This window comes from Electrophorus electricus, chromosome 12, assembly GCF_013358815.1.
Source record: "Electrophorus electricus isolate fEleEle1 chromosome 12, fEleEle1.pri, whole genome shotgun sequence".
Taxonomy (NCBI): Eukaryota; Metazoa; Chordata; class Actinopteri; order Gymnotiformes; family Gymnotidae; genus Electrophorus; species Electrophorus electricus.
The window spans coordinates 364,631-392,137 of NC_049546.1; the positions used below are offsets into that span (position 1 = coordinate 364,631).

At 49.0% G+C, this 27,507-nt stretch overlaps 1 protein-coding gene across 1 annotated transcript in view; it reads left to right on the forward strand.

Moving 5' to 3' along the window:
* Nucleotides 1-27,507, forward strand: part of zcchc14 (zinc finger, CCHC domain containing 14) — a 44,534-nt gene that overhangs the window by 13,883 nt on the left and 3,144 nt on the right. The window contains exons 3-12 of the mRNA XM_035532102.1: nt 8,664-8,734; nt 10,115-10,186; nt 11,218-11,291; nt 12,950-13,032; nt 15,953-15,989; nt 18,361-18,667; nt 18,948-19,036; nt 22,707-22,831; nt 23,697-23,807; nt 26,020-27,099. Of these exons, the coding sequence (XP_035387995.1) occupies nt 8,664-8,734; nt 10,115-10,186; nt 11,218-11,291; nt 12,950-13,032; nt 15,953-15,989; nt 18,361-18,667; nt 18,948-19,036; nt 22,707-22,831; nt 23,697-23,807; nt 26,020-27,099 (2,049 nt within the window). The remainder of the gene's footprint in view (nt 1-8,663; nt 8,735-10,114; nt 10,187-11,217; nt 11,292-12,949; nt 13,033-15,952; nt 15,990-18,360; nt 18,668-18,947; nt 19,037-22,706; nt 22,832-23,696; nt 23,808-26,019; nt 27,100-27,507) is intronic.

The following is a 27,507-nucleotide window of genomic DNA, read 5'->3' on the forward strand; positions in this document are numbered from 1 at the left end:
ACATACATGCACCGCGCACACGTCACATACATACACCGCGCGCACACCACGTACACGTCCCATACATACACCGCACGCGCACACCACGTACACGCCACATACATACACCGTGCGCATGCACTCACCACGTACACGTCACATACATACACTGCGCGCACACCACGTACACGTCACATACATGCACTGCGCGCACACCACGTACACGTCACATACATACACTGCGCGCACACCACGTACACGTCACATACAAACACTGCGCGCACACCACGTACACGTCACATACATACACTGCGCGCACACCACGTACACGTCACATACATACACCGCGCGCGCACACCACGTACACGCCACATACATACACCGCGCGCGCACACCACGTACACGCCACATACATACACCGCTCGCGCACACCACGTACACGCCACATACATACATACACCGCTCGCGCACACCACGTACACGCCACATACATACATACACCGCGCGCGCACACCACGTACATGCCACATACATACACCGCGCGTGCACACCACGTACACGCCACATACATACACCACACACGCCTGCGCGTGCACACACCACGTACACGTCACATACATACACCGCGCGCACACCACGTACACGTCACATACATACACCGCGCGGACACCACGTACACGCCACATACATACACCGCGCGAACACCACGTACACGTCACATACATACATACACCGCGCGCGCACACCACGTACACGCCACATACATACACCGTGCGTGCACACCACGTACACGCCACATACATACACCACACACGCCTGCGCGTGCACACACCACGTACACGTCACATACATACACCGCGCGCACACCACGTACACGTCACATACATACACCGCGCGAACACCACGTACACGTCACATACATACACCGCGCGAACACCACGTACACGTCACATACATACACCGCGCGCACACCACGTACACGTCACATACATACACCGCGCGCACACCACGTACACGTCACATACATACACCGCGCGAACACCACGTACACGTCACATACATACACCGCGCGCACACCACGTACACGTCACATACATACACCGCGCGCACACCACGTACACGTCACATACATACACCGCGCGCACACCACGTACACGTCACATACATACACCGCGCGCACACCACGTACACGCCACATACATACACTGCACGCGCACACCACGTACACGCCACATACATACACCGCGCGCGCACACCACGTACATGCCACATACATACACCGCTCGCGTACACCACGTACATGCCACATACATACATACACCGCGCGCGCACACCACATACACGCCACATACATACACCGCGCGCGCACACCACGTACACGCCACATACATACACCACGCGCACACCACGTACACGTCACATACATACATACACCGCACGCGCACACCACATACATGCCACATACATACACCGCGCGCGCACACCACGTACACGCCACATACATACACCGCGCTCACACCACGTACACGTCACATACATACACCGCGCGCACACCACGTACACGTCACATACATACACCGCGCGGACACCACGTACACGCCACATACATACACCGCGCGAACACCACGTACACGTCACATACATACACTGCGCGCACACCACGTACACGTCACATACATACACCGCGCGCACACCACGTACACGCCACATACATACACCGCGCGCACACCACGTACACGCCACATACATACACCGCGCGCACACCACGTACACGCCACATACATACACCGCGCGCACACCACGTACACGCCACATACATACACCGCGTGCACACCACGTACACGCCACATACATACACCGCACGCGCACACCACGTACACGCCACATACATACACCGCACGCGCACACCACCTACATGCCACATACATACACCGCACGCGCACACCACGTACACGCCACATACATACTCCGTGCGCGCCCGTGCACACACCACGTACACACCATGTACACGTCACATACATACACCGCGCGCACGCCACATACACGCCACATACATACACCGCGCGCGCACACCACGTACACGCCACATACATACACCGCGCTCACACCACGTACACGTCACATACATACACCGCGCGCACACCACGTACACGTCACATACATACACCGCGCGGACACCACGTACACGCCACATACATACACCGCGCGAACACCACGTACACGTCACATACATACACCGCGCGCAGACCACGTACACGTCACATACATACACCGCGCGCACACCACGTACACGTCACATACATACACCGCGCGCACACCACGTACACGCCACATACATACACCGCGCGCACACCACGTACACGCCACATACATACACCGCGCGCACACCACGTACACGCCACATACATACACCGCGTGCACACCACGTACACGCCACATACATACACCGCACGCGCACACCACGTACACGCCACATACATACACCGCACGCGCACACCACCTACATGCCACATACATACACCGCACGCGCACACCACGTACACGCCACATACATACTCCGTGCGCGCCCGTGCACACACCACGTACACACCATGTACACGTCACATACATACACCGCGCGCACACCACGTACACGCCACATACATACACCGCTCACGCACACCACGTACACGCCACATACATACATACACCGCTCACGCATACCACGTACATGCCACATACATACATATACCGCTCGCGCACACCACGTACACGCCACATACATACATACACCGCGCGCGCACACCACATACACGCCACATACATACACCGCGCGCGCACACCACGTACACGCCACATACATACACCGCGCGCGCACACCACGTACACGCCACATACATACACCACACGCGCCTGCGGGTGCACACACCACGTACACGTCACATACATACACCGCACGCACACCACGTACACGCCACATACATAACACCGCGCGCACACCACGTACACGTCACATACATACACCGCGCGCACACCACGTACACGTCACATACATACACCGCGCGCACACCACGTACTCGTCACATACATACACCGCACGCGCACACCACCTACACGCCACATACATACACCGCACGCGCACACCACCTATACGCCACATACATACACCGCGTGCGCCCGTGCACACACCACGTACACACCACGTACACGTCACATACATGCACCGCGCGCGCACACCACGTACATGCCACATACATACACCGCTTGCGCACACCACGTACATGCCACATACATACATACACCGCGCGCGCACACCACATACACGCCACATACATACACCGCGCGCGCACACCACGTACACGCCACATACATGCACCGCGCGCGCACACCACGTACACGCCACATACATACACCACATGCGCCTGCGCGTGCACACACCACGTACACGTCACATACATACACCGTGCGCACACCACGTACACGTCACATACATACACCGCGAGCACACCACGTACACGTCACATACATACACCGCGCGCACACCACGTACACGTCACATACATACACCGCGCGCACACCACGTACACGCCACATACATACACCGCGCGCACACCACGTACACGCCACATACATACACCGCGCGCACACCACGTACACGCCACATACATACACCGCGTGCACACCACGTACACGCCACATACATACACCGCACGCGCACACCACGTACACGCCACATACATACACCGCACGCGCACACCACCTACATGCCACATACATACACCGCACGCGCACACCACGTACACGCCACATACATACTCCGTGCGCGCCCGTGCACACACCACGTACACACCATGTACACGTCACATACATACACCGCGCGCACGCCACATACACGCCACATACATACACCGCGCGCGCACACCACGTACACGCCACATACATACACCGCGCTCACACCACGTACACGTCACATACATACACCGCGCGCACACCACGTACACGTCACATACATACACCGCGCGGACACCACGTACACGCCACATACATACACCGCGCGAACACCACGTACACGTCACATACATACACCGCGCGCAGACCACGTACACGTCACATACATACACCGCGCGCACACCACGTACACGTCACATACATACACCGCGCGCACACCACGTACACGCCACATACATACACCGCGCGCACACCACGTACACGCCACATACATACACCGCGCGCACACCACGTACACGCCACATACATACACCGCGTGCACACCACGTACACGCCACATACATACACCGCACGCGCACACCACGTACACGCCACATACATACACCGCACGCGCACACCACCTACATGCCACATACATACACCGCACGCGCACACCACGTACACGCCACATACATACTCCGTGCGCGCCCGTGCACACACCACGTACACACCATGTACACGTCACATACATACACCGCGCGCACACCACGTACACGCCACATACATACACCGCTCACGCACACCACGTACACGCCACATACATACATACACCGCTCACGCATACCACGTACATGCCACATACATACATATACCGCTCGCGCACACCACGTACACGCCACATACATACATACACCGCGCGCGCACACCACATACACGCCACATACATACACCGCGCGCGCACACCACGTACACGCCACATACATACACCGCGCGCGCACACCACGTACACGCCACATACATACACCACACGCGCCTGCGGGTGCACACACCACGTACACGTCACATACATACACCGCACGCACACCACGTACACGCCACATACATAACACCGCGCGCACACCACGTACACGTCACATACATACACCGCGCGCACACCACGTACACGTCACATACATACACCGCGCGCACACCACGTACTCGTCACATACATACACCGCACGCGCACACCACCTACACGCCACATACATACACCGCACGCGCACACCACCTATACGCCACATACATACACCGCGTGCGCCCGTGCACACACCACGTACACACCACGTACACGTCACATACATGCACCGCGCGCGCACACCACGTACATGCCACATACATACACCGCTTGCGCACACCACGTACATGCCACATACATACATACACCGCGCGCGCACACCACATACACGCCACATACATACACCGCGCGCGCACACCACGTACACGCCACATACATGCACCGCGCGCGCACACCACGTACACGCCACATACATACACCACATGCGCCTGCGCGTGCACACACCACGTACACGTCACATACATACACCGTGCGCACACCACGTACACGTCACATACATACACCGCGAGCACACCACGTACACGTCACATACATACACCGCGCGCACACCACGTACACGTCACATACATACACCGCGCGCACACCACGTATACGTCACATACATACACCGCGCGCACACCACGTACACGCCACATACATACACCGCACGCGCACACCACGTACACGCCACATACATACACCGCACGCGCACACCACGTACACGCCACATACATACACTGCGCGCGCCCGTGCACACACCACGTACACACCACGTACACGTCACATACATACACCGCGCGCACACCACGTACATGCCACATACATACACCGCACGTGCACACCACATACACGCCACATACACCGCACGCGCACACCACGTACACGCCACATACATACACCGCGCGCACACCACGTACACGTCACATACATACACCGCGCGCACACCACGTACACGTCACATACATACACCACGCGTGCACACTAGCTAAACCCTCAGATGTAGTGAGGGGTTGAGTGGGTGTTGATGGCAGAGAGGAATAACAACTGAGGGGGAACAAAGCTTTCCAGAAGATTCCAGATCTGTCCACACTCTAGATGGGCCCACATCACACATACACACACACACACGCAACACATATGCACACCATACACAACACACACACCCAACACATATATATGCACACCACACACACACATGCAAAACCAGACACACAACAAACACACTCTTGCACACACAGGCACATACCTGTCTGATTCTGGGACACTTCATAAAGGGGATCTCAGCTCAGCTGAACTACTGGTCCCCTGTTCTTACTAACACAGTCTCTCTGGGGCCCAACACATCAGCTTCCCTGTTTAGTGAGAGAGAGAGAGGGAGAGAAATGGGGGTTGGGGATTGCTATGTTTACTGTTCTGATCCTATGATAGGACACACTGAACACACAGAGCTCCTTTCAGTCCTGTCTCTGCTCTCAGACACACACACACCACACACAAACACACACTGCAGGAAGTGCTGACTCTGCAGGGTCTATTTTACACACCGCTCTGTGTATATGGCATGGGTCTGTAAGTTTGTGTGTGCGGGTGTGTACATGTGAGTTGTGTGTTTGTGTCTTAAATTAGGGCTAGATCAATACATGTGTCTGTAATTTGTGAGTCTGCATAATTCCACAGACAACATAGCTCTGGCTGGAGTGTTTACAAAAATCCTCTCCTTTCACCCTACGCCTACTGTGTGTGTGTGTGTGTGTGTGTGTGTGGGGGGGGGGGGTTGCTTGTGTGTGTGTGTGTCTGTGTGTGCATGTGTGTTTTATAGTTGTCTGGTTGTGTTTAGATGACGCTGTTATTTTGTGAGTCATCCAAACGCACTCACACACTCTTCATTGTAGACTGTGTTTGTGTGTGTGTGTGTGTGTGTGTGTGCGCGCGCAAGTGCATACAGTGAACTACTGCAGAGAGGAGACTATTGCTGAATTAGTCCATAATGTGACTGTATTTAGCAATGTATTCGTATTTCTAAACAATCATATTTATTCACAATTCATGATAACACATAATTTTTTAGATATTAATAATTTCAGAACAACAGTTTCTTATATTTAAATAAAAGTCAAATGGTTGTTGTAGTTATCAAGGTAATTGGATTTGGACCTCCTGGAACTTTCTTGAAAAAACTGTCTTACTGTCTTGAGTTCTAATTTTCTAATTTTGTAATAATTATCTGATTTAAAAGTTTCTGTTTCAAGTGTTTCTTTGTCCCTGATATGGACAAAGTCTTTTGTGTCTCCTGTGTGGTTGTGTGTGTGTGGTTGTGATTATGTAATGTTACTGTAATCTGCTGTTTTTGTGTGTGGTTGTTATTGTAATGTGCTGTATCGTGTGGTTGGGTAATTGTGGTTGTGTAGTTGTGTTATTGTAATGTGCTTTGTTTGGGCTCAGTAATAGGGTTCCTGCTCATTTATAATTTAGGGTTAGTTGGGGTTAGTCTTAGTTAGGATTCGTCTTAGGGATAGTGTTAGGGTTTTGGTTAGTTGGGGTTTGGGTTTCAGTGAGGGTTTGGGTTACTGAGGATTTGGGTTAGTGTTTTGGTTAGTGAGGGTTAGTGTTTTGGTTAGTGAGGGTTAGTGTTTTGGTTAGTGAGGGTTTGGGTTAGTGAGGGTTAGTGTTTGGGTTAGTGAGGGTTAGTGAGGGTTTGGGTTAGTGAGGGTTAGTGTTTTGGTTAGTGAGGGTTTGGGTTAGTGAGGGTTAGTGTTTGGGTTAGTGAGGGTTAGTGAGGGTTTGGGTTAGTGAGGGTTAGTGTTTTGGTTAGTGAGGGTTTGGGTTAGTGAGGGTTAGTATTTGGGTTAGTGAGGGTTTGGGTTAGTGTTTGGGTTAGTGAGGGTTAGTGTTTTGGTTAGTGAGGGTTTGGGTTACTGAGGGTTAGTGTTTGGGTTAGTGAGGGTTAGTGTTTGGGTTACTGAAGGTTACCTGTCATCCTCTGGCTGACAACCACCACAACAGCAACGATTTGTGAAAAAAAATAAAAAATAAAAAAGCCAATGAACGTCTGTTCTGGTTTTGTAGAAGTCCTGGTCTCAGTTGGGAAGAGTACGTGTGTCTAAAACACATCATGCACAAGAACGTTTGTCAAGGGCAACAGCACATCTGCTGGCTGGGATGGAGGTGTGGTGGGAGGGGCTACAGCATTGGGCATCAGGGGGTGGTGGGAGGAGCCACAGCAGGGGGCATCGGGGGTGGTTAGGGTTGACGCTCAGTAACATCATGACATCAGGGGTACGTGCATCTCGGCAGAAAGCGAGACTAGATTATTAGGCATGTCCAGGTATGAGGGTATGTGAATTAGGGAACTATAATGTGATGATGGACTCAGATCTAGATATGGCAGCACAGATAAAAGGAGCCAGAAGGAGCCACAGGCACGAGGCAGCCTGGAACCTCAGCTCTCCACCTCTCAGTCAACAAACCTGAGTGACGGCATCATCACATCCCAGTTTACCAGAACTGTCAGTGCCCACGGACCCCCAGAGCTACACCTCTACCTAAGATGGGAAGTGGTTAATAAAATGCCTGACTGTACAAAGACTGTGTCTGAGTCTGGAACCTTTACAGAAGGTTATTCCACAGTGTGGGAGCGTTATAGGAAAAGCCTCCACCCCCTGCGGTAGTTTCTTGGTCCTAGTAAAGAGCTGCACCTTTTCATCTAAGCAGATGTGGTTCTCTAAGGTACTGTGGGCAGGATCAGTCAGTGCTCTGGTTTTAAATGAGCTTTATAAATAAAACTTCCTCTGTTACTGACGTTGCCTGTCTGGGTCGGAGCCGCTCATTTGGGAGGTCATGACCTGTAGGTCATTAAAGCATGTGGAGCTGCTGCTAGTACTGACCTTTAACCTCTCGGTTTCAGTTTGGGTCGAGAGGATTGAGGTGAAGGGCATCACACAAAAGGCAGATTCATCACTAGAGTACACACTGGAGGTGAGTGAGCGTGCGCGTACACACACCACACACACACACACACACACACACACACACACACACACACACACACACACACACTGGAGGTGAGTGAGCACACCACACTCACACACACACATGCTGGAGGTGAGTGAGCACACCACACTCACACACACACATGCTGGAGGTGAGTGAGCGGGCGCGCACACACACACACACACACACATGCTGGAGGTGAGTGAGCACACCACACTCACACACACATACCGGAGGTGAGTGAGCGTGCGCACACACACCACACACACACACGTGCCGGAGGTGAGTGAGCGTGCGCACACACACACACCACACACACACATGCTGGAGGTGAGTGAGCGTGCGCACACACACACACCACACACACACATGCTGGAGGTGAGTGAGCGTGCGCACACACACACCACACACACACATGCTGGAGGTGAGTGAGCGTGCGCACACACACCCCACACACACACACACACACACACATGCTGGAGGTGAGTGAGCATGCGCACACACACACCACACACACACACACACACATGCTGGAGGTGAGTGAGCGTGCGCACACACACACCACACACACACATGCTGGAGGTGAGTGAGCGTGCGCACACACACACACCACACACACACATGCTGGAGGTGAGTGAGCGTGCGCACACACACACACCACACACACACATGCTGGAGGTGAGTGAGCGTGCGCACACACACACACCACACACACACATGCTGGAGGTGAGTGAGCGTGCGCACACACACACCACACACACACATGCTGGAGGTGAGTGAGCGTGTGCACACACACACCACACACACCACACACACACACACACATGCTGGAGGTGAGTGAGCGTGCGCACACACACACACCACACACACACACACATGCTGGAGGTGAGTGAGCGTGCACACACACACACACACCACACTCACATGCTGGAGGTGAGTGAGCGTGCGCACACACACACACCACACACACACACGCTGGAGGTGAGTGAGCGTGCGCACACACACACACCACACACACACACCACACACACACACATGCTGGAGGTGAGTGAGCGTGCGCACACACACACACCACACTCACATGCTGGAGGTGAGTGAGCGTGCGCACACACCACACACACACACGCTGGAGGTGAGTGAGCGTGCACTCACACACACACACACACACACTCCACACTCACACACATGCTGGAGGTAAGTGAGCGTGCGCACACACACACACAAACAAACCTCCTGAGCATCCTTATCTTCACTACCACAGTATCACTGGGCTCTGAGTAATGTTACGCTCTGGTTAATGCTCTTTACTGGTTTACTAGTTACTGGTTTGTTTTTATAAAGATTTCTCTGTTTTTTTTCCTCCAGGTTCTGTGGTCTGACACTACACTGTCAACTGTTGGCAAAACGTCTCAGGACGTGGTAGAGCTGATCACCCAGGTGTGTGTATGTGTGTGAGTAGATGTGTGCACATGCATATCAGTGCATCTGTACTTGGTATGTGTGTGTCGGTGTGTGTGTGTGTCGGTGTGTGTGTGTCAATGTCTTTGTGTGTGCGAGTGAGTGCGCGAGTGCGAGAATGCGCGTGATTGCGAGTGCGTGAGTGTGCCTGTGCGTGAGTGTGTCTGTGCGTGAGTGCGAGTGTGTCTGCGTGCACTAGTGAGTTCGCAAGAGTGCGAGTTCATGAGTGAGTTCACGTGCGTGCGCAAGTGTGAGTGCGCGCAAGAGTGTGCATGAGTGCGTGTGTGAGTGCGTGTGCGTGTACGTGCAAGAGTGTGCATGCGTGTGCAAGTGCGAGTGCGCGTGTGTGAGTCTGCGAGTGTGTGCGTGCGCGGGAGTGTGCGTGTGCGGGAGTGTGCGTGCGTGTGTGAGAGTCTGCGAGTGTGTGTGTGCGCGGGAGTGTGTGCGCGAGTGCATGAGTGTGCACGAGTACGCGAGTGCATGAGTGTGTGCGAGCGCACGTGCGTTAGTGAGCGTGAGTGAGGGTGGGTGTGTGGGTGTGGGTGGGTGTGGGTGTGGGTGAACCTCTAGTTCCTTTCAGCTTTAGTGATTCTGACAGATATTTGGAGCACTGGTGTGTTATGACATAAATACTGCAGGTGGGGTAGGTGGTGTAGGAGGTGGTGTATGTGTAGGTGGTGTAGGTGAAGTAGTGTTTGTTCACTAGTCTGGACATGCCCTCCTGAAGTCACAGACCATGAGACTTTTGTGAGACTGACTGGAGTTTTATGTGAGATGTGATCTGACTCCGTCACACAACTTCAGTCTGTCCTCCAAAACAAAACCTTGATTGCAGCACCACAAATCTGCAGCTGAGGGATCAGCGTGTGTGTGTGTGTGTGTGTGTTTGTGATTGCTTCTTGGTGTTTGGTTGTTTGTGAGAGTTGTGTAAATGTGTTTGTTACTGTTTGTGTCTTGGTGGGTAGATGTGTGTGAACTGTGCAAATGAGTGCATTTGTGTGTGCATGTAGCTCTCCCAGATCTTTCCTGATGACTGTCTGGAGAGGTTCCTGCCCCAGCCTGGCCTGGATGAGCTAGGTCCAAGGTTACTACACTCACACACACACAAACATACACATACAAACACATCCACTACTTACATCAACACAGTTATGCATGCGTGCGTGCACACACATGCAAGCAAGCAAGCAGTTACTTTTTGAAAGATACTCCGTCACAGATCAAACACATCACTCTGCAATTAATTTACTTTAATTTCAGATTTATATATAGATTTAGATTTTGACAAAAGGTAAGTCTGTCAAATTCATTGTTTTTATACATCTTGTGTATTAGATGTACAGTTTTTTAACATTTGTAACATAGTAAAAGAGTAACGGTGTAACAATATAACTGTAACAGTGGATAACCAGTGTGTTCTGTTTCTGCCTCCACTCATTAAGACTCTTCACATGTATCTCCACAAAAAAGCCCATTTCTTGCCCAGAATGCACTGTGGCTCTCAGAACCGTATCTCACCTGGTTCTGTCCAAACACATAACCTGACATCTGTCAGTCTCAGTACAATCACCTAAAAATCTCTAATAGCCCTCAACAACACTAGCAACCTTTAGTAGGGCTTCTAAGCTTTATACTTTTAGTGTTTTTATAATCTTATTTTGCTTTGGTTGAACATGTTTACAAATAAAATACACTTCAGCACTATTTGACAACATAGTTGCACTGAATGTATACGGATCAGATCCCTCCATTATAGAGGTCAGTCTCATAGATGCTGTCTCCTCCTGTTGGTTATGTGATAACATGATCAACGTTACACCTAAACACGGTTGGGGGAACGTTTTGTGTGTGTGTTTTCTTGTTCACTCGGAACTTAATGTAAGAATATTGAAAACTGATTTCACTGACTGTATTATACATCATTCATGTGGACATTTAAAAATAAAGCTTATGGTTTATATTATTGATGTTTTGTAGAGTGTGGTAGAACAGTATGTGTGGGGTTTGCTTGGTTTAGTCCACACAGTGCTGCTGCTCCAACTGTGGAACTCAAAATCATAAAACGCTTGTTAGCAGTAAAAATTATCTGTCAAAAATCATAAAAATCAGCTCTATTAGATGAGTCATGGATGGTATTCAACCCTTCATCAGTCAGCGTTGTGGACAGGGGGCCAGTGTAATGGACAGACAGACAGGAGGCCAGTGTAGTGGACAGACAGACAGGGGGCCAGTGTAGTGGACAGACAGACAGGGGGCCAGTGTAGTGGACAGACAGACAGGGGGCCAGTGTAGTGGACAGAGAGACAGGGGGCCAGTGTAGTGGACAGAGAGACAGGGGCCAGTGTAGTGGACAGAGAGACAGGGGCCAGTGTAGTGGACAGAGAGACAGGGGGCCAGTGTAGTGGACAGAGAGACAGGGGGCCAGTGTAGTGGACAGAGAGACAGGGGGCCAGTGTAGTGGACAGAGAGACAGGGGGCCAGTGTAGTGGACAGACAGACAGGGGGCCAGTGTAGCTTGGATATGAATAATGGTCTTTTTCCTTCTACTGTTCATTCAAATTAAATCACTGATCATTCAGAACAAACAAAACCACCTACACCTGTACTCTATCCCAACACACTCACACACTCTCACACACACACACAAATGCTCTCCCCCCACACCCACACATGAACGTATGCATTATCATGGATGTTTGCACACACACTCGCACACTCACACATGTGTCCTCTGCTCTGTAGGTGTCTGAGTGCTCTGCCCACACATGTCCTCAGACATGATCAAGTGCGTCTCTTCCTCAGCTCTTGGCTGCCCGCCCCCAGCGGTAAGCCCCACCCCACACTCCCCTATACAGTGGTCAAGCCCTCACATGTCCTACTCAAACTCAGACGTGGACCAACACGTGGGGTGACCTGCTTGTGTGTGGGGTGGTCCTACACAGTGATGACCTCATCTGGTGATCTAGATATAGAACAAGACATCACGGGAGTGTGTGTGTCTGTGTGTGTGTGTGTGTCTGTGTGTGTGTGTGTCTGTGTGTGTGTGTCTGTCTATCTGTGTGTGTGTGTGTGTGTGTGTGTGTGTGTCTGTGAGTGTCTTTCTGTCTGTCTGTGAGTGTGTGTCTGAGTGTGTGTCTCTGTGTGTGTGTGTGTGTGTGTGTGTGTCTGTGAGTGTGTCTGTCTCTGTGTGTGTGTGTCTGAGTGTCTTTCTGTCTGTCTGTGTGTGTCTGTGTGTGTGTCTGAGTGTGTGTCTGTGTGTGTGTGTGTGTCTGTGAGTGTGTCTGTCTCTGTGTGTGTGTGTGTCTGAGAGTGTCTTTCTGTCTGTCTGTGTGTGTGTGTCTGTGTGTCTGTGAGTGTCTTTCTGTGTGTGTGTGTGTGTGTGTGTGTCTGTCTGTGTGTGTGTCTGTCTGTGTGTGTGTCTGTCTGTGTGTGTGTCTGTCTGTGTGTGTGTCTGTCTGTGTGTGTGTCTGTCTGTGTGTGTGTCTGTCTGTGTGCGTGTGTGTGTGTGTCTGTGAGTGTCTTTCTGTCTGTCTGTGTCTGTGTGTCTGTGAGTGTGTCTGAGTGTGTGTCTCTGTGTGTGTGTGTGTCTGTGAGTGTGTCTGTCTGTGTGTGTGTGTCTGTGAGTGTCTTTCTGTCTGTCTGTGTGTGTGTCTGTGTGTCTGTGAGTGTGTCTGTGTGTGTGTGTGTGTGTGTCTGTGAGTGTGTCTGTCTCTGTGTGTGTGTGTGTCTGAGAGTGTCTTTCTGTCTGTCTGTGTGTGTGTGTCTGTGTGTCTGTGAGTGTCTTTCTGTGTGTGTGTGTCTGTCTGTGTGTGTGTCTGTCTGTGTGTGTGTCTGTCTGTGTGTGTGTCTGTCTGTGTGCGCGTGTCTGTCTGTGTGCGTGTGTCTGTCTGTGTGCGTGTGTGTGTCTGTGTGCGTCTGTGTCTGTGTGCGTCTGTGTCTGTGTGCGTCTGTGTCTGTGTGCGTCTGTGAGTGTGTGTGTCTGTGTGTGTGTCTGTGTGTGTGTCTGTGTGTGTGTGTGTGTGTGTGTGTGTGAGTGTGTGTGTGTGAGTGTGTGTGTGAGTGTGTGTGTCTGTGTGTGTGTGTGAGTGTGTCTGTGAGTGTGTGTCTGAGTGTGTGTGTGTGTGTGTGAGTGTGTCTGTTTCTCTGTGTGTGTGTGTGTCTGTTTCTCTGTGTGTATGTGTGTCTGTTTCTCTGTGTGTGTGTGTGTGTGTCTGTTTCTCTGTGTGTCTGTTTCTCTGTGTGTCTGTTTCTCTGTGTGTCTGTTTCTCTGTGTGTCTGTTTCTCTGTGTGTCTGTTTCTGTGTGTCTGTTTCTCTGTGTGTCTGTTTCTCTGTGTGTGTGTGTCTGTGTGTGTCTGTGTCTGTGTGTGTCTGTGTCTGTGTGTGTCTGTGTCTGTGTGTGTCTGTGTGTGTGTCTGTGTGTGTGTCTGAGTGTGTGTGAGTGTGTGTGTGTGTGTGTGTGTGAGTGTGTGTGTGAGTGTGTCTGTCTCTGTGTGTGTGTGTGTGTGTGTGTGTGTGTGTGTGTGTGTGTGTGTGTGTGTGTGTGTGTGTGTGTGTGTGTGTGTGTCTGTGTCATATTTTCAGGTTTAGCCTGCTGCTGGAATGGGCCTCTTCTCTCTCTCTCTCCCCCTTTCTCTCTCAGTTCAGTAAGCTTTATTGTCAGACTGTATGCAGGAACAGTTTTGCCAAAGCAATATTATGAATGAACCTTTTAAATGAAGCATTCTGTTGTCTAAAGAACTTGAAGAGAACTGTAACTGGTCTGAAATGAGAACTGGACAAACTGAGGGGAAAATAAATAATGAGGATGGAGACAAAATAAATAGATAAGTACATAAAGGTGTTTATAAACTGGGCAATATAGTGTGTGTGGGCTACTCACTGTCCCTCATTTTACTGTCTCTCGCTCTCTCTCTCGTTCTCTCGCTCTCTCTCATTCTCTCTCGCTCTCTTCTCTCTCTCCAACTGTGTGTGTTGTAATCCTGTGTGCTGATCACTATTTTCAGAGCTCGTCCTCAAGTAAGATTTGTGGCCTCTTACTGTAGCTCTAACAGAACCATGTTAAAGGACCATTTTATTTCAGCTCTAAAAGGACCATGTTAAAGGATCATGTTATTTCAATTCTAACAGGACCATGTTACAGGACCATGTTACTGTAGCTCTAACAGTATAATGTCCTGGAAGATGTTACAGGTCCATGTTTCTGTATCTCTTACCAGGGCCATGTTACAGGACCATGTTACAGAACCATGTTACAGCAGCTCTAACAAGACCATGTTATGGGACCATGTTATTTCAGCTCTAACAGGACCATGTTACAGGACCATGTTATTTCAGCTCCAACAGGACCATGTTACTGTAGCTCTAACAGAACCATGTTACAGGGCCATGTTACTGTAGCTCTAACAGTACTAGGTTACTGGGCGATGTTACAGGGCCATGTTTCTGTATCTCTTAACAGGGCCATGTTACAGGACCATGTTACAGAACCATGTTACTGTAGCTCTAACAGTACTATGTTAAAGGAACATGTTACAGGACCATATTAAAGCAGCTCAACTCAACTCCACAGCCACCTACACTCATCTGGATAAATGCACACTAGCCAATCATTTCTGCTTCACAAGCTTTGAGATGGCAACAGTTTGTTTTTGGGTTTTATTAAAAACATTTATTGTAGATGAGGGAGCAGGAAAGAAAGTACTGATCGGGTGATGTCCTGGTGAGCTTTGTCCCGTGTGTTTCAGATCTGAACAGTCTGCTCCAGTGTAGAGGGACGAGCAGGTGAGTGTTGTGGATCTGACCTTTGACCCCAGCACAATTCGCTGTTCTGTCAAATCTCATTTCCATTTAAAATGTTTTTCCAAAACATCTTCAAAGTCGTCCTGAGATGTGGAGATGGTCCTTAAAGGTTTATGCTTTAACACACACACAACTGTCAGTCATACACAGACAGTAACACTAACACGCACACACACACAACTGTCAGTCATACACAGACAGTAACACATTAACACGCACACACACAACTGTCAGTCATACACAGACAGTAACACATTAACATGCACACACACACAACTGTCAGTCATACACAGACAGTAACACATTAACACGCACACACACAACTGTCAGTCATACACAGACAGTAACACATTAACACGCACACACACACAACTGTCAGTCATACACAGACAGTAACACATTTAACACACACACACACAACTGTCAGTCATACACAGACAGTAACACATTAACATGCACACACACACAACTGTCAGTCATACACAGACAGTAACACATTAACACGCACACACACACAACTGTCAGTCATACACAGACAGTAACACATTAACACGCACACACACACAACTGTCAGTCATACACAGACAGTAACACATTAACACGCACACACACAACTGTCAGTCATACACAGACAGTAACACATTAACACGCACACACACACAACTGTCAGTCATACACAGACAGTAACACATTAACACGCACACACACACAACTGTCAGTCATACACAGACAGTAACACATTAACACGCACACACACACAACTGTCAGTCATACACAGACAGTAACACATTTAACACACACACAACTGTCAGTCATACACAGACAGTAACACATTAACACGCACACACACACAACTGTCAGTCATACACAGACAGTAACACATTTAACACACACACAACTGTCAGTCATACACAGACAGTAACACATTTAACACGCACACACACACAACTGTCAGTCATACACAGACAGTAACACATTAACACGCACACACACACAACTGTCAGGCATACACAGACAGTAACACATTAACACGCACACACACAACTGTCAGTCATACACAGACAGTAACACATTAACACGCACACACACAACTGTCAGTCATACACAGACAGTAACACATTAACACGCACACACACACAACTGTCAGTCATACACAGACAGTAACACATTAACACGCACACACACAACTGTCAGTCATACACAGACAGTAACACATTAACATGCACACACACACAACTGTCAGTCATACACAGACAGTAACACATTAACATGCACACACACACAACTGTCAGTCATACACAGACAGTAACACGGACACGCACACACACACAACTGTCAGTCATACACAGACAGTAACACATTAACACGCACACACAACTGTCAGTCATACACAGACAGTAACACATTAACACGCACACACACACAACTGTCAGTCATACACAGACAGTAACACATTAACACGCACACACACACAACTGTCAGTCATACACAGACAGTAACACATTAACACGCACACACAACTGTCAGTCATACACAGACAGTAACACATTAACACGCACACACAAAACTGTCAGTCATACACAGACTAACACATTAACACGCACACACACACAACTGTCAGTCATACACACAGTAACACATTAACATGCACACACAAAACTGTCAGTCATACACAGACAGTAACACATTAACATGCACACACAAAACTGTCAGTCATACACACAGTAACACATTAACACGCACACACACACAACTGTCAGTCATACACACAGTAACACACACGTTAATTCATGTCTTCCTCACCCTCTCCTTCTTTATTCTTCTCTGTCATTTTCTTCTTTTCTCATCCTCCTTCTTTCCCTCCCTCCCTCTCTCTGTCTCTCCCTCCCTCCCTCTCTCTCTCCCCCTCACTCTCTCTCCCTCTCTCTCTCTCTCCCTCACTCCTTCTCCATCCCTCCCTCTCTCTGTCTCTCTCCCTCCCTCCCTCCCTCTCTCTCTCTCCCCCCCTCACTCTCTCTCTCCCTCTCTCTCCTTCTCTCTCCCTCACTCCCCCCCTCTCTCTCTCTCCCTCTCTCCCTCACTCACTCTCTCTCCCTCACTCTCTCTTTCCCCTCACTCCCTTTCTCTCTCCCTCTCTCTCTCCTTCCCTCTCTCACTCTCCCTCTCTCTCTCCCTCTCACTCTCCCTCACTCTCTTTCTCTCTCTCCCTCACTCCCTCTCTCTCTCTCTCTCCCTCCCTCACTCACTCTTTCTCTCTCTCGCTCTCTCCCTCCCTCTCACTCCCCCTCCCTCTCTCTCCCTCACTCCCTCTTTCTCTCTCTCTTTCTCTCACTTTTTCACTCTTGTCCTGCAGAGCGATCTGTGGTCTAGCCAGCGTCCAGCCCATGGTGAATGTCCACGCCTCCATGGCACAGACTCCTCCTTCTCATCTGCCCCAGCTGACTTTGCCCCTCCCCCCCACTGCTGAAACTATGGGAGAGTCTCCCGCATCTCAGAGTTACCACACTATCCCCACCTCTCATCTACAACCGCCACCACAACCCCTGCACCCCCCTGGCCCGGCCCAGCCCGGCCAGGAGCAGAGTGGCATTTTGGACTGGCTTCGGAGCTTCCGCCTCCACAAATACTACCCTGTGTTTAAACAGCTGACCATGGAGGAGGTGAGTGCTGAGCGGACAGATGGCTTTATTATTAACATTCAGACGTGAGGCTGGATGAGATGGATAGATGTATCAGTATTCAGTGGAAATGGTTTCAGTAAGTTGTCAGCAGATAACAGTGAAACTGTAGGTACGTTCACTCATGAAAGAGAAGAAACTGTTATATTTGACTAACTTTACTTACACACGGGAAGAACTGTGACTGTGGCCGTGTGGGTCTACAACCTTTCTTTTGCCATGCATCTGTTACCGTCTTCTGATTGTGGACTCTTTCCCATAGTTCCTTGCTCTCACCGAAGAGGATCTGAACAAGTATGATCTCACTCAGGGAGCCAAGAAGAAGCTAAAGACGCAGCTGGAACTGCAGAAGTAAGTGAGACGTGGTCCCTGCACACAAACACCGCTAGCCGAGGTCCCTGCACACAAACACCGCTAGCCGAGGTCCCTGCACACAAACACCGCTAGCCGAGGTCCCTGCACACAAACACCGCTAGCCGAGGTCCCTGCACACAAACACCGCTAGCCGAGGTCCCTGCACACAAACACCGCTAGCCGAGGTCCCTGCACACAAACACCGCTAGCCGAGGTCCCTGCACACAAACACACACACATGGACACACACATCCGTTCCATACACACGGACTGTAAACTAGTTAGGAATGTCTCTATGGTCCTGTACACCAGGACATGTCCAGAGTTAAATCTGACCCAGCGGTGTGAGCTGTTCTGTGTATACAAACACTGTCAGAGGAACATGTGGAATCCCCCTTACCACTGTCCTCACACACGCACAAACACACACACACACACGCACGCACACACAGACGTGCGTGCACAAGCTCTTTCCCTTAGACACACACATTCACGCATGTGTGTGCACACACAAATACAAATACACAACAGAGATAAATGTTATTCAGAACATTTCCAGTATGTTTGCATTTTATTATCCATAATATTTCTTATAGAGATACAGTGGCTGTAGAGTGGGATGGGATGGGGTAGAGTGGGGTGTGGTGGGGTGTGGTGTGGTAGGCCTGGTGCTGGTGGACCTACCCAGGGCACATTTCACTGCTCATGTGTAGGGCATTTGGCAGACACTCTTACCAGAGTGACTTGCATGTGTTTCAGTATGACATTACATGCGTTTTAATATGACAGTATGTGTTTGTGTATCAGTATGCCAGTATGTTTTACTATGCCAGTACATGTGTATCAGTATGACAGTACGTGTGTATCAATGTGACATTACATGTGTATCGGTATGACATTACACGTGTTTGTGTATCAGTATGACAGTACGTGTGTATAAGTATGGAACCCATGATGCCTTGGTCACCTGCTCCTACTGAACCTGGAGGTGAAGAGATGAGTTAAATCGCCAAACTGTGTGCAGGTGCTACCAGACTCACGGCTGAACATCTGCACGCTGGAGAAATGAACGATCTTATATGAGTGTCTGTTGGGTTCTTCCTGTGGCTTTAAGTGGCTTTAGATATGTACTTCTGTGACTGAGCACTGGGACTAGAGTGCTTGATTCCCTACTGACTGTAGTGGTGGGAGAGGTGGTTTAGGTTTAGAGGTAGGGTTAGGGTTAACCCTAGGGCTAGGGCTAGGTTTAGGGTTAGAGATAGGGTTAGGGTTAACCCTAGGGCTAGGGCAAGGTTTAGGGTTAGAGATAGGGTTAGGGTTAACTCTAGGGCTAGGTTTAGGGTTAGAGATAGGGTTAGGGTTAACCCTAGGGCTATGTTTAGGGTTAGAGGTAGGGTTAGGGTTAACCCTAGGGCTAGGGCAAGGTTTAGGGTTAGAGATAGGGTTAGGGTTAACCCTAGGGCTAGGGTTAGGGTTAGAGATAGGGTTAGGGTTAACCCTAGGGCTAGGTTTAGGTTTAGAAATAGGGTTAGGGTTAACCCTAGTGCTAGGTTTAGAAATAGGGTTAGGGTTAACCCTAGGGCTAGGTTTAGGGTTAGGGTTAACTCTATGGTTAGGTATAGGGTTAGGGTTATGGTTAACTTTAGGGTAAGGGTTAACGTTAGGGTTAGGGGTTAGGGTTAACTAGGGTTAGGGGTTAGGGTTGGTTAGGGTTAGGGTTAACTACGGTTAGGATTATAGCAATGACTGCAGTGGTGGCCGAGGCAGATATTCTAGACATTTATGTGAGAACATTTGGTTTGTTTTTCACTTTAGCGTGCCTAAGCGTGTATAAAACTCTGAGAAGTTCATGTTCAGCAGTTTAAGTTCACACAGATTCATTACAGTAAGATTTCTTCAGTTCTGTTCATTGCTGTGAGTCACTGGCTGACACTGGAACAGAAACGTTTGTTATGACTGAGGTCAAAGGGCCTGGGACTGATTTACACAAAGAGTAATGAGCACACACACACACACACACACACACACGCATGCTCTCTCTCACACACACACACACACACACACACACGCATACTCTCTCTCTCTCACACGCGTGCACACACACACACGCATGCTCTCTTTCTCTCTCTCACACACACACACACACACACACACACACACACACACATGCTCTCTCTCTCACACACACACATGCTCTCTCTCACACACACACACACACGCATGCTCTCTCTCTCTCACACACGTGCACGCACACACATGCTCTCTCTCACACACACACACACACATGCGCATGCTCTCTCTCTCACACACACACGCACACACGCGCATGCTCTCTCTCTCTCACACACACACACACACACACACACACACACACACACACACACACACACACACACACATGCGTGCTCTCTCTGTCTCTCTCTCTCTCTCTCTCTCACACACACACACACACACACACACTTTTCTAATCCCTTTTCCACTCTGATTATCGTGGAATTTCCACTGGCTGGCTGGGATTGGGGTGGTAGGGGTGAGATAAGACTGCTCCAGGTGATTCCCCATCTGTCACCTGGAAAAACCAGCAGTCCCAACAGCAGGGTGGAGATGGGTGGAGACAGCACCTTCAGTCATTTACCTACAGAAGAAAAACATTTTTGTTAAGATTGTTGAGGTTCTTCTGTAAGGCTCCTTATCTACAGCAGTAGTTATGAGTGTAGGAACGTCATGAATATGAACATTAAAATGATTTGGTATTTTATGAAGTCTTGGGACATGATTTTCTCCTTCATGTTACCACTGTAACTTTTACATTTAATGCTGTTTCTAAATAAAAATGTAAGATAGATCTTCATTCGAATTATCAAAGAATTGACCATATTTGGACCTTCACAATGTCAACTTTTAATATGTGAAATATAAATTTTTACTAGTTTTAAAAACAGATTATCCCCAAATAGTAATTTTAACATTAGACAGATAATCCACCATTCTACTGCCAATTGTAAAATCTGTGTTATCTTCGTGTGTAAGAGCGTTAATCCTGGACGTAGGTCCTTGTTCCTCCATGTCGGAATGCTGGAATCATGTCCAGAAGAGCAGCAGAAGTGGTGTCCTTTAGGTCCTTTAGTCTTGTGGATAACACGCTCTTGGTTAGATGATTAGATGGAACAGGGAGGAAAATTCTTTCCCAACTCTGGCTTTTCACAGTAAACCACTGCTCCAGTTTGGTACTGAAAACGTCTTATATATGACATCATAAACTGTCGATTGGTTAATTTCACCAATTATTTGATGTGTTGATATGTTTGCTGATGCAATGTAATGTGAATGTGTTTGATGTGCTGGCTGATGTAACGTGATTAGTGTGTAATGTGAGTGTGTTTGATGTGCTGGCTGATGTAACGTGATGAGTGTGTTTGATGTGCTGGCTGATGTAACGTGATTAGTGTGTAATGTGAGTGTGTTTGATGTGCTGGCTGATGTAACGTGATTAGTGTGTAATGTGAGTGTGTTTGATGTGCTGGCTGATGTAACGTGATTAGTGTGTAATGTGAGTGTGTTTGATGTGCTGGCTGATGTAACGTGATTAGTGTGTAATGTGAGTGTGTTTGATGTGCTGGCTGATGTAACGTGATTAGTGTGTAATGTGAGTGTGTTTGGCTGACAGGGAGAAGTTGGAGAAGAGACACCTGATGTCTCGGTGCTCTGTGTCCTGTGGTGGCGTTGCCAGAGTAACGCCATCCAGTTACAATGGTCCACTCACACACACACACACAGGCAATAGCAGTACAGGTTAGTGCACGCACACACACACACACACACACACACACACACACACACACACACACACACACACACACACACACACAGTCTCTAACAATAAAGGTGAACACACACACACAGTAACAGACAGTACACATAGACACACACACACACACATATAACAAAATCTTTACCTGTCAAACATGGTGCAATTGAGAGCATCAAGGTTTATTAGGTAATGAGAGAGTTTATTACATCAGAGCTGTCTGTGAGCCTGATAGAAGCCCTTCTGTTATGTCAGGATTAAGTGAGTTTCTCAAGAGTGTCTGATGTCCTTTACACGCTAAATAATACTAATCTCATATTTGTCCTCTGGTTTGGCTGAGACGTATAACTCTGAGTCATCAGCACAGTGTTTATGAATTATTACACGTAGAGGTGGCATATATGAAGAAAAAAACAGGGGCCTTACAACAGACCCTTGTGGGACACCATAGTTAACCTTACAATCAGTTAAATAAGATTTACACACACACGCAGTAACTACAGCACAGATTTACACACACGCAGTAACTACAGCACAGACTTGTATACTCACACTTTGAACCACATTTCATATTTTTAATTAACTAAAAAAGTTTGTATTTTTTGTTGTGCATGAATTGTGCGCGCACGTGTGGGGAAATTGGGTTTGTGTGCATGTGTACATGCATGGGTGTGTATGCATGCCTGTGTGTTCACATATGTGTGCATGCATGGGTGTGTATGCATGCCTGTGTGTTCACATATGTGTGCATGCATGGGTGTGTATGCATGCCTGTGTGTTCACATATGTGTGCATGTACATGCGTGTGAGTGGTGATTTGAGCATATCTGTGTATGCGTGTGTGTTCAGAGCTGCAGGGAGAGGCTGAGGGCAGCTCCTCGGGCTCCTCCAGCGCACCCTGCAGCCCGATGTCACAGTCCCGTGACGCCTCCTTCGACCGGACCAGGGAACCCCCCAGGAGTGCGTTCCCCACACACCCAATGCACACCCAGCAAATCAGCCTGCAGCTCTGAGCTGTTCAGTTACACCATTAAAGAGATTAATTTAAGACTTCGTTGTAAGACTACTTCGTTGGTAATATGGTAATAGTGACAGTGTCAGTGGTAATAGTGTGTCTATAGTAATAGTGACAGTGTCTGTGTAATAGTGTGTCTATAGTAATGGTGACAGTGTCTGTGGTAATAGTGTGTCTATAGTAATGGTGACAGTGGCTGTGGTAATAGTGTGTCTATAGTAATAGTGACAGTCTGTGGTAATAGTGTGTCTATAGTAATAGTGACAGTCTGTGGTAATAGTGTGTCTATAGTAATAGTGACAGTGTCTGTGGTAATAGTGTGTCTATAGTAATAGTGACAGTGTCTGTGGTAATAGTGTGTCTATAGTAATGGTGACAGTGTCTGGTAATAGTGTGTCTATAGTAATGGTGACAGTGTCTGTGGTAATAGTGTGTCTATAGTAATGGTGACAGTGTCTGTGGTAATAGTGTGTCTATAGTAATGGTGACAGTGTCTGTGGTAATAGTGTGTCTATAGTAATGGTGACAGTGTCTGTGGTAATAGTGTGTCTAGTAATAGTGACAGTGTCTGTGGTAATAGTGTGTCTATAGTAATGGTGACAGTGTCTGTGGTAATAGTGTGCCTATAGTAATAGTGACAGTGTCAGTGGTAATAGTGTGTCTATAGTAATGGTGACAGTGTCTGTGGTAATAGTGTGTCTATAGTAATAGTGACGGTGTCTGTGGTAATAGTGTGTCTATAGTAATGGTGACGGTGTCTGTGGTAATAGTGTGTCTATAGTAATGGTGACAGTGTCTGTGTAATAGTGTGTCTATAGTAATGGTGACAGTGTCTGTGTAATAGTGTGTCTATAGTAATGGTGACAGTGTCTGTGGTAATAGTGTGTCTATAGTAATGGTGACAGTGGCTGTGGTAATAGTGTGTCTATAGTAATAGTGACAGTGGCTGTGGTAATAGTGTGTCTATAGTAATAGTGACAGTGGCTGTGGTAATAGTGTGTCTATAGTAATGGTGACAGTGTCTGTGGTAATAGTGTGTCTATAGTAATGGTGACAGTGTCTGGTAATAGTGTGTCTATAGTAATGGTGACAGTGTCTGGTAATAGTGTGTCTAGTAATGGTGACAGTGTCTGTGGTAATAGTGTGTCTATAGTAATGGTGACAGTGTCTGTGGTAATAGTATGTCTATAGTAATGGTGACAGTGTCTGTGGTAATAGTGTGTCTATAGTAATGGTGACAGTGTCTGTGGTAATAGTGTGTCTATAGTAATGGTGACAGTGTCTGTGGTAATAGTGTGTCTATAGTAATGGTGACAGTGGCTGTGGTAATAGTGTGTCTATAGTAATGGTGACAGTGGCTGTGGTAATAGTGTGTCTATAGTAATGGTGACAGTGGCTGTGGTAATAGTGTGTCTATAGTAATGGTGACAGTGGCTGTGGTAATAGTGTGTCTATAGTAATGGTGACAGTGGCTGTGGTAATAGTGTGTCTATAGTAATAGTGACAGTCTGTGGTAATAGTGTGTCTATAGTAATAGTGACAGTGTCTGTGGTAATAGTGTGTCTATAGTAATGGTGACAGTGTCTGTGGTAATAGTGTCTATAGTAATGGTGACTGTGTAATAGTGTGTCTATAGTAATGGTGACGGTGTCTGTGGTAATAGTGTGTCTATAGTAATGGTGACGGTGTCTGTGGTAATAGTGTGTCTATAGTAATAGTGACAGTGTCTGTGGTAATAGTTTGTCTATAGTAATAGTGACAGTGTCTGTGGTAATAGTGTGTCTATAGTAATGGTGACAGTGTCTGTGGTAATAGTGTGTATAGTAATAGTGACAGTGGCTGTGGTAATAGTGTCTATAGTAATAGTGACAGTGTCTGTGTTAATAGTTTGTCTATAGTAATGGTGACAGTGTCTGTGGTAATAGTTTGTCTATAGTAATGGTGACTGTCTGTGGTAATAGTGTGTCTATAGTAATGGTGACTCTGTGGTAATAGTGTGTCTATAGTAATAGTGACAGTGTCTGTGGTAATAGTGTGTCTATAGTAATAGTGACAGTGTCTGTGGTAATAGTGTGCCTATAGTAATAGTGACAGTGTGTATGGTAATAAGTGCTGTATAAGTGAAGCTGATTTGTTGCTGTGGGTGTGTCCTGGCAGGGGCGGAGTCTGGAGAGAAGGAGCGGTCTTGCTTCCATGGCGCCGGTGGTTCTGCTGCTCCTAGCCGACCTACTGCTCAGGTCCTCCCTGTCCAGAACGGTCCGTCTCTGTCCCCATCACAGTTGACTCCGCCTTCCTTACCCCTGCTGTCTCCGGGGCGTGGTCTCCACTCTCCCCGAAAGCCCCGCCCCTCGCCGCTCTGTCCCGAGGACAGACCCAAACCCCCAGGGGCCTGCGTGGGAGCGGGCGTCCGTTTTGAAAGCTTCTTCCCTGGGGTGGGCATGGACGCTGTCCCCCCAGGGCTGCAATCTCCTGGGCTCATGGTGGAGACGAGCACCGCCCTAACTGCCACCTCCAACACCCTCCACCAATTCTCTCACCCCCCGCTGCAGCTGCAGGTGTCTCCCTCACCCACCCCCCCCATGGGGGCTCACTACCCTGCTTCCTCCTCGTGTTCTTCCTCCAGCCTGACCTCCAAACCAACGTTCCCGCCTGTCAGTGCAATCCCCATGGTAACGGGCAGCGGCGTTCCTATGGCAGCGGTGTCAGGGAACACCTACAGCATGAGCAGCGTGCCCGTGGCCCCGCCCAGATCCAGCCCCCTGTCGTCGGAAGCGGCAGCCTACATTGCGGGCCAGGCGAACGTGGTGGGTGCAGCTGTGTGCGTGTGCACCTCGTGTGGCTGCAGCGGGAACTGCGGCTCATACGGCACGCTGGCTTCAGGCTACTCGGGCTACTTGCCCCGCCCTATTTCTGCCACGCCCGTCTTCACGCTGGGGCCCCTGCTCCATCTCAGCCCCCTCCTCACAGGCAGTGGCTCCGCCTCTCCTTTCTCCTACCCTCTTGTAGCCCCGCCCCTCTACAACAGTGGCCTATCGCACGACTCACAACAAAACCTCATCCTGCCTCCCATGCAGGGCTTTTTAGGGGGAGGGGCTAATGTGTATCAACCGCATGGGGTGATGGGAAGTGGAGGGGTGGGGCAGAAGAAGGCAGGGACTGTGTCTTGCTACAACTGTGGGGTGAGTGGCCATCGAGCGCTAGACTGCAGACAGACACCCATGGACTCTAATCAGCAAGGTAGAGACCGGACAGCGGCACCCTGGGAAAATAATACTCACACTCACTCACACACACACACTCACGCACACACATACATACTCACACACATTCACTCACACACACACTCACACACACACACTCACTCACACACACACACACACTCACACACACACTCACTCACTCACACACACTCACTCACTCACTCACACTCACTCACACACACACACACACACACACACACACACACACACATACTCACACACATTCACTCACACACATTCACTCACACACATTCACTCACACACACACACTCACACACACACACACTCACACACACACACTCACTCACTCACTCACTCACACTCACACACACACTCACTCACACACACTCACTCACTCACTCACTCACACTCACTCACACACACA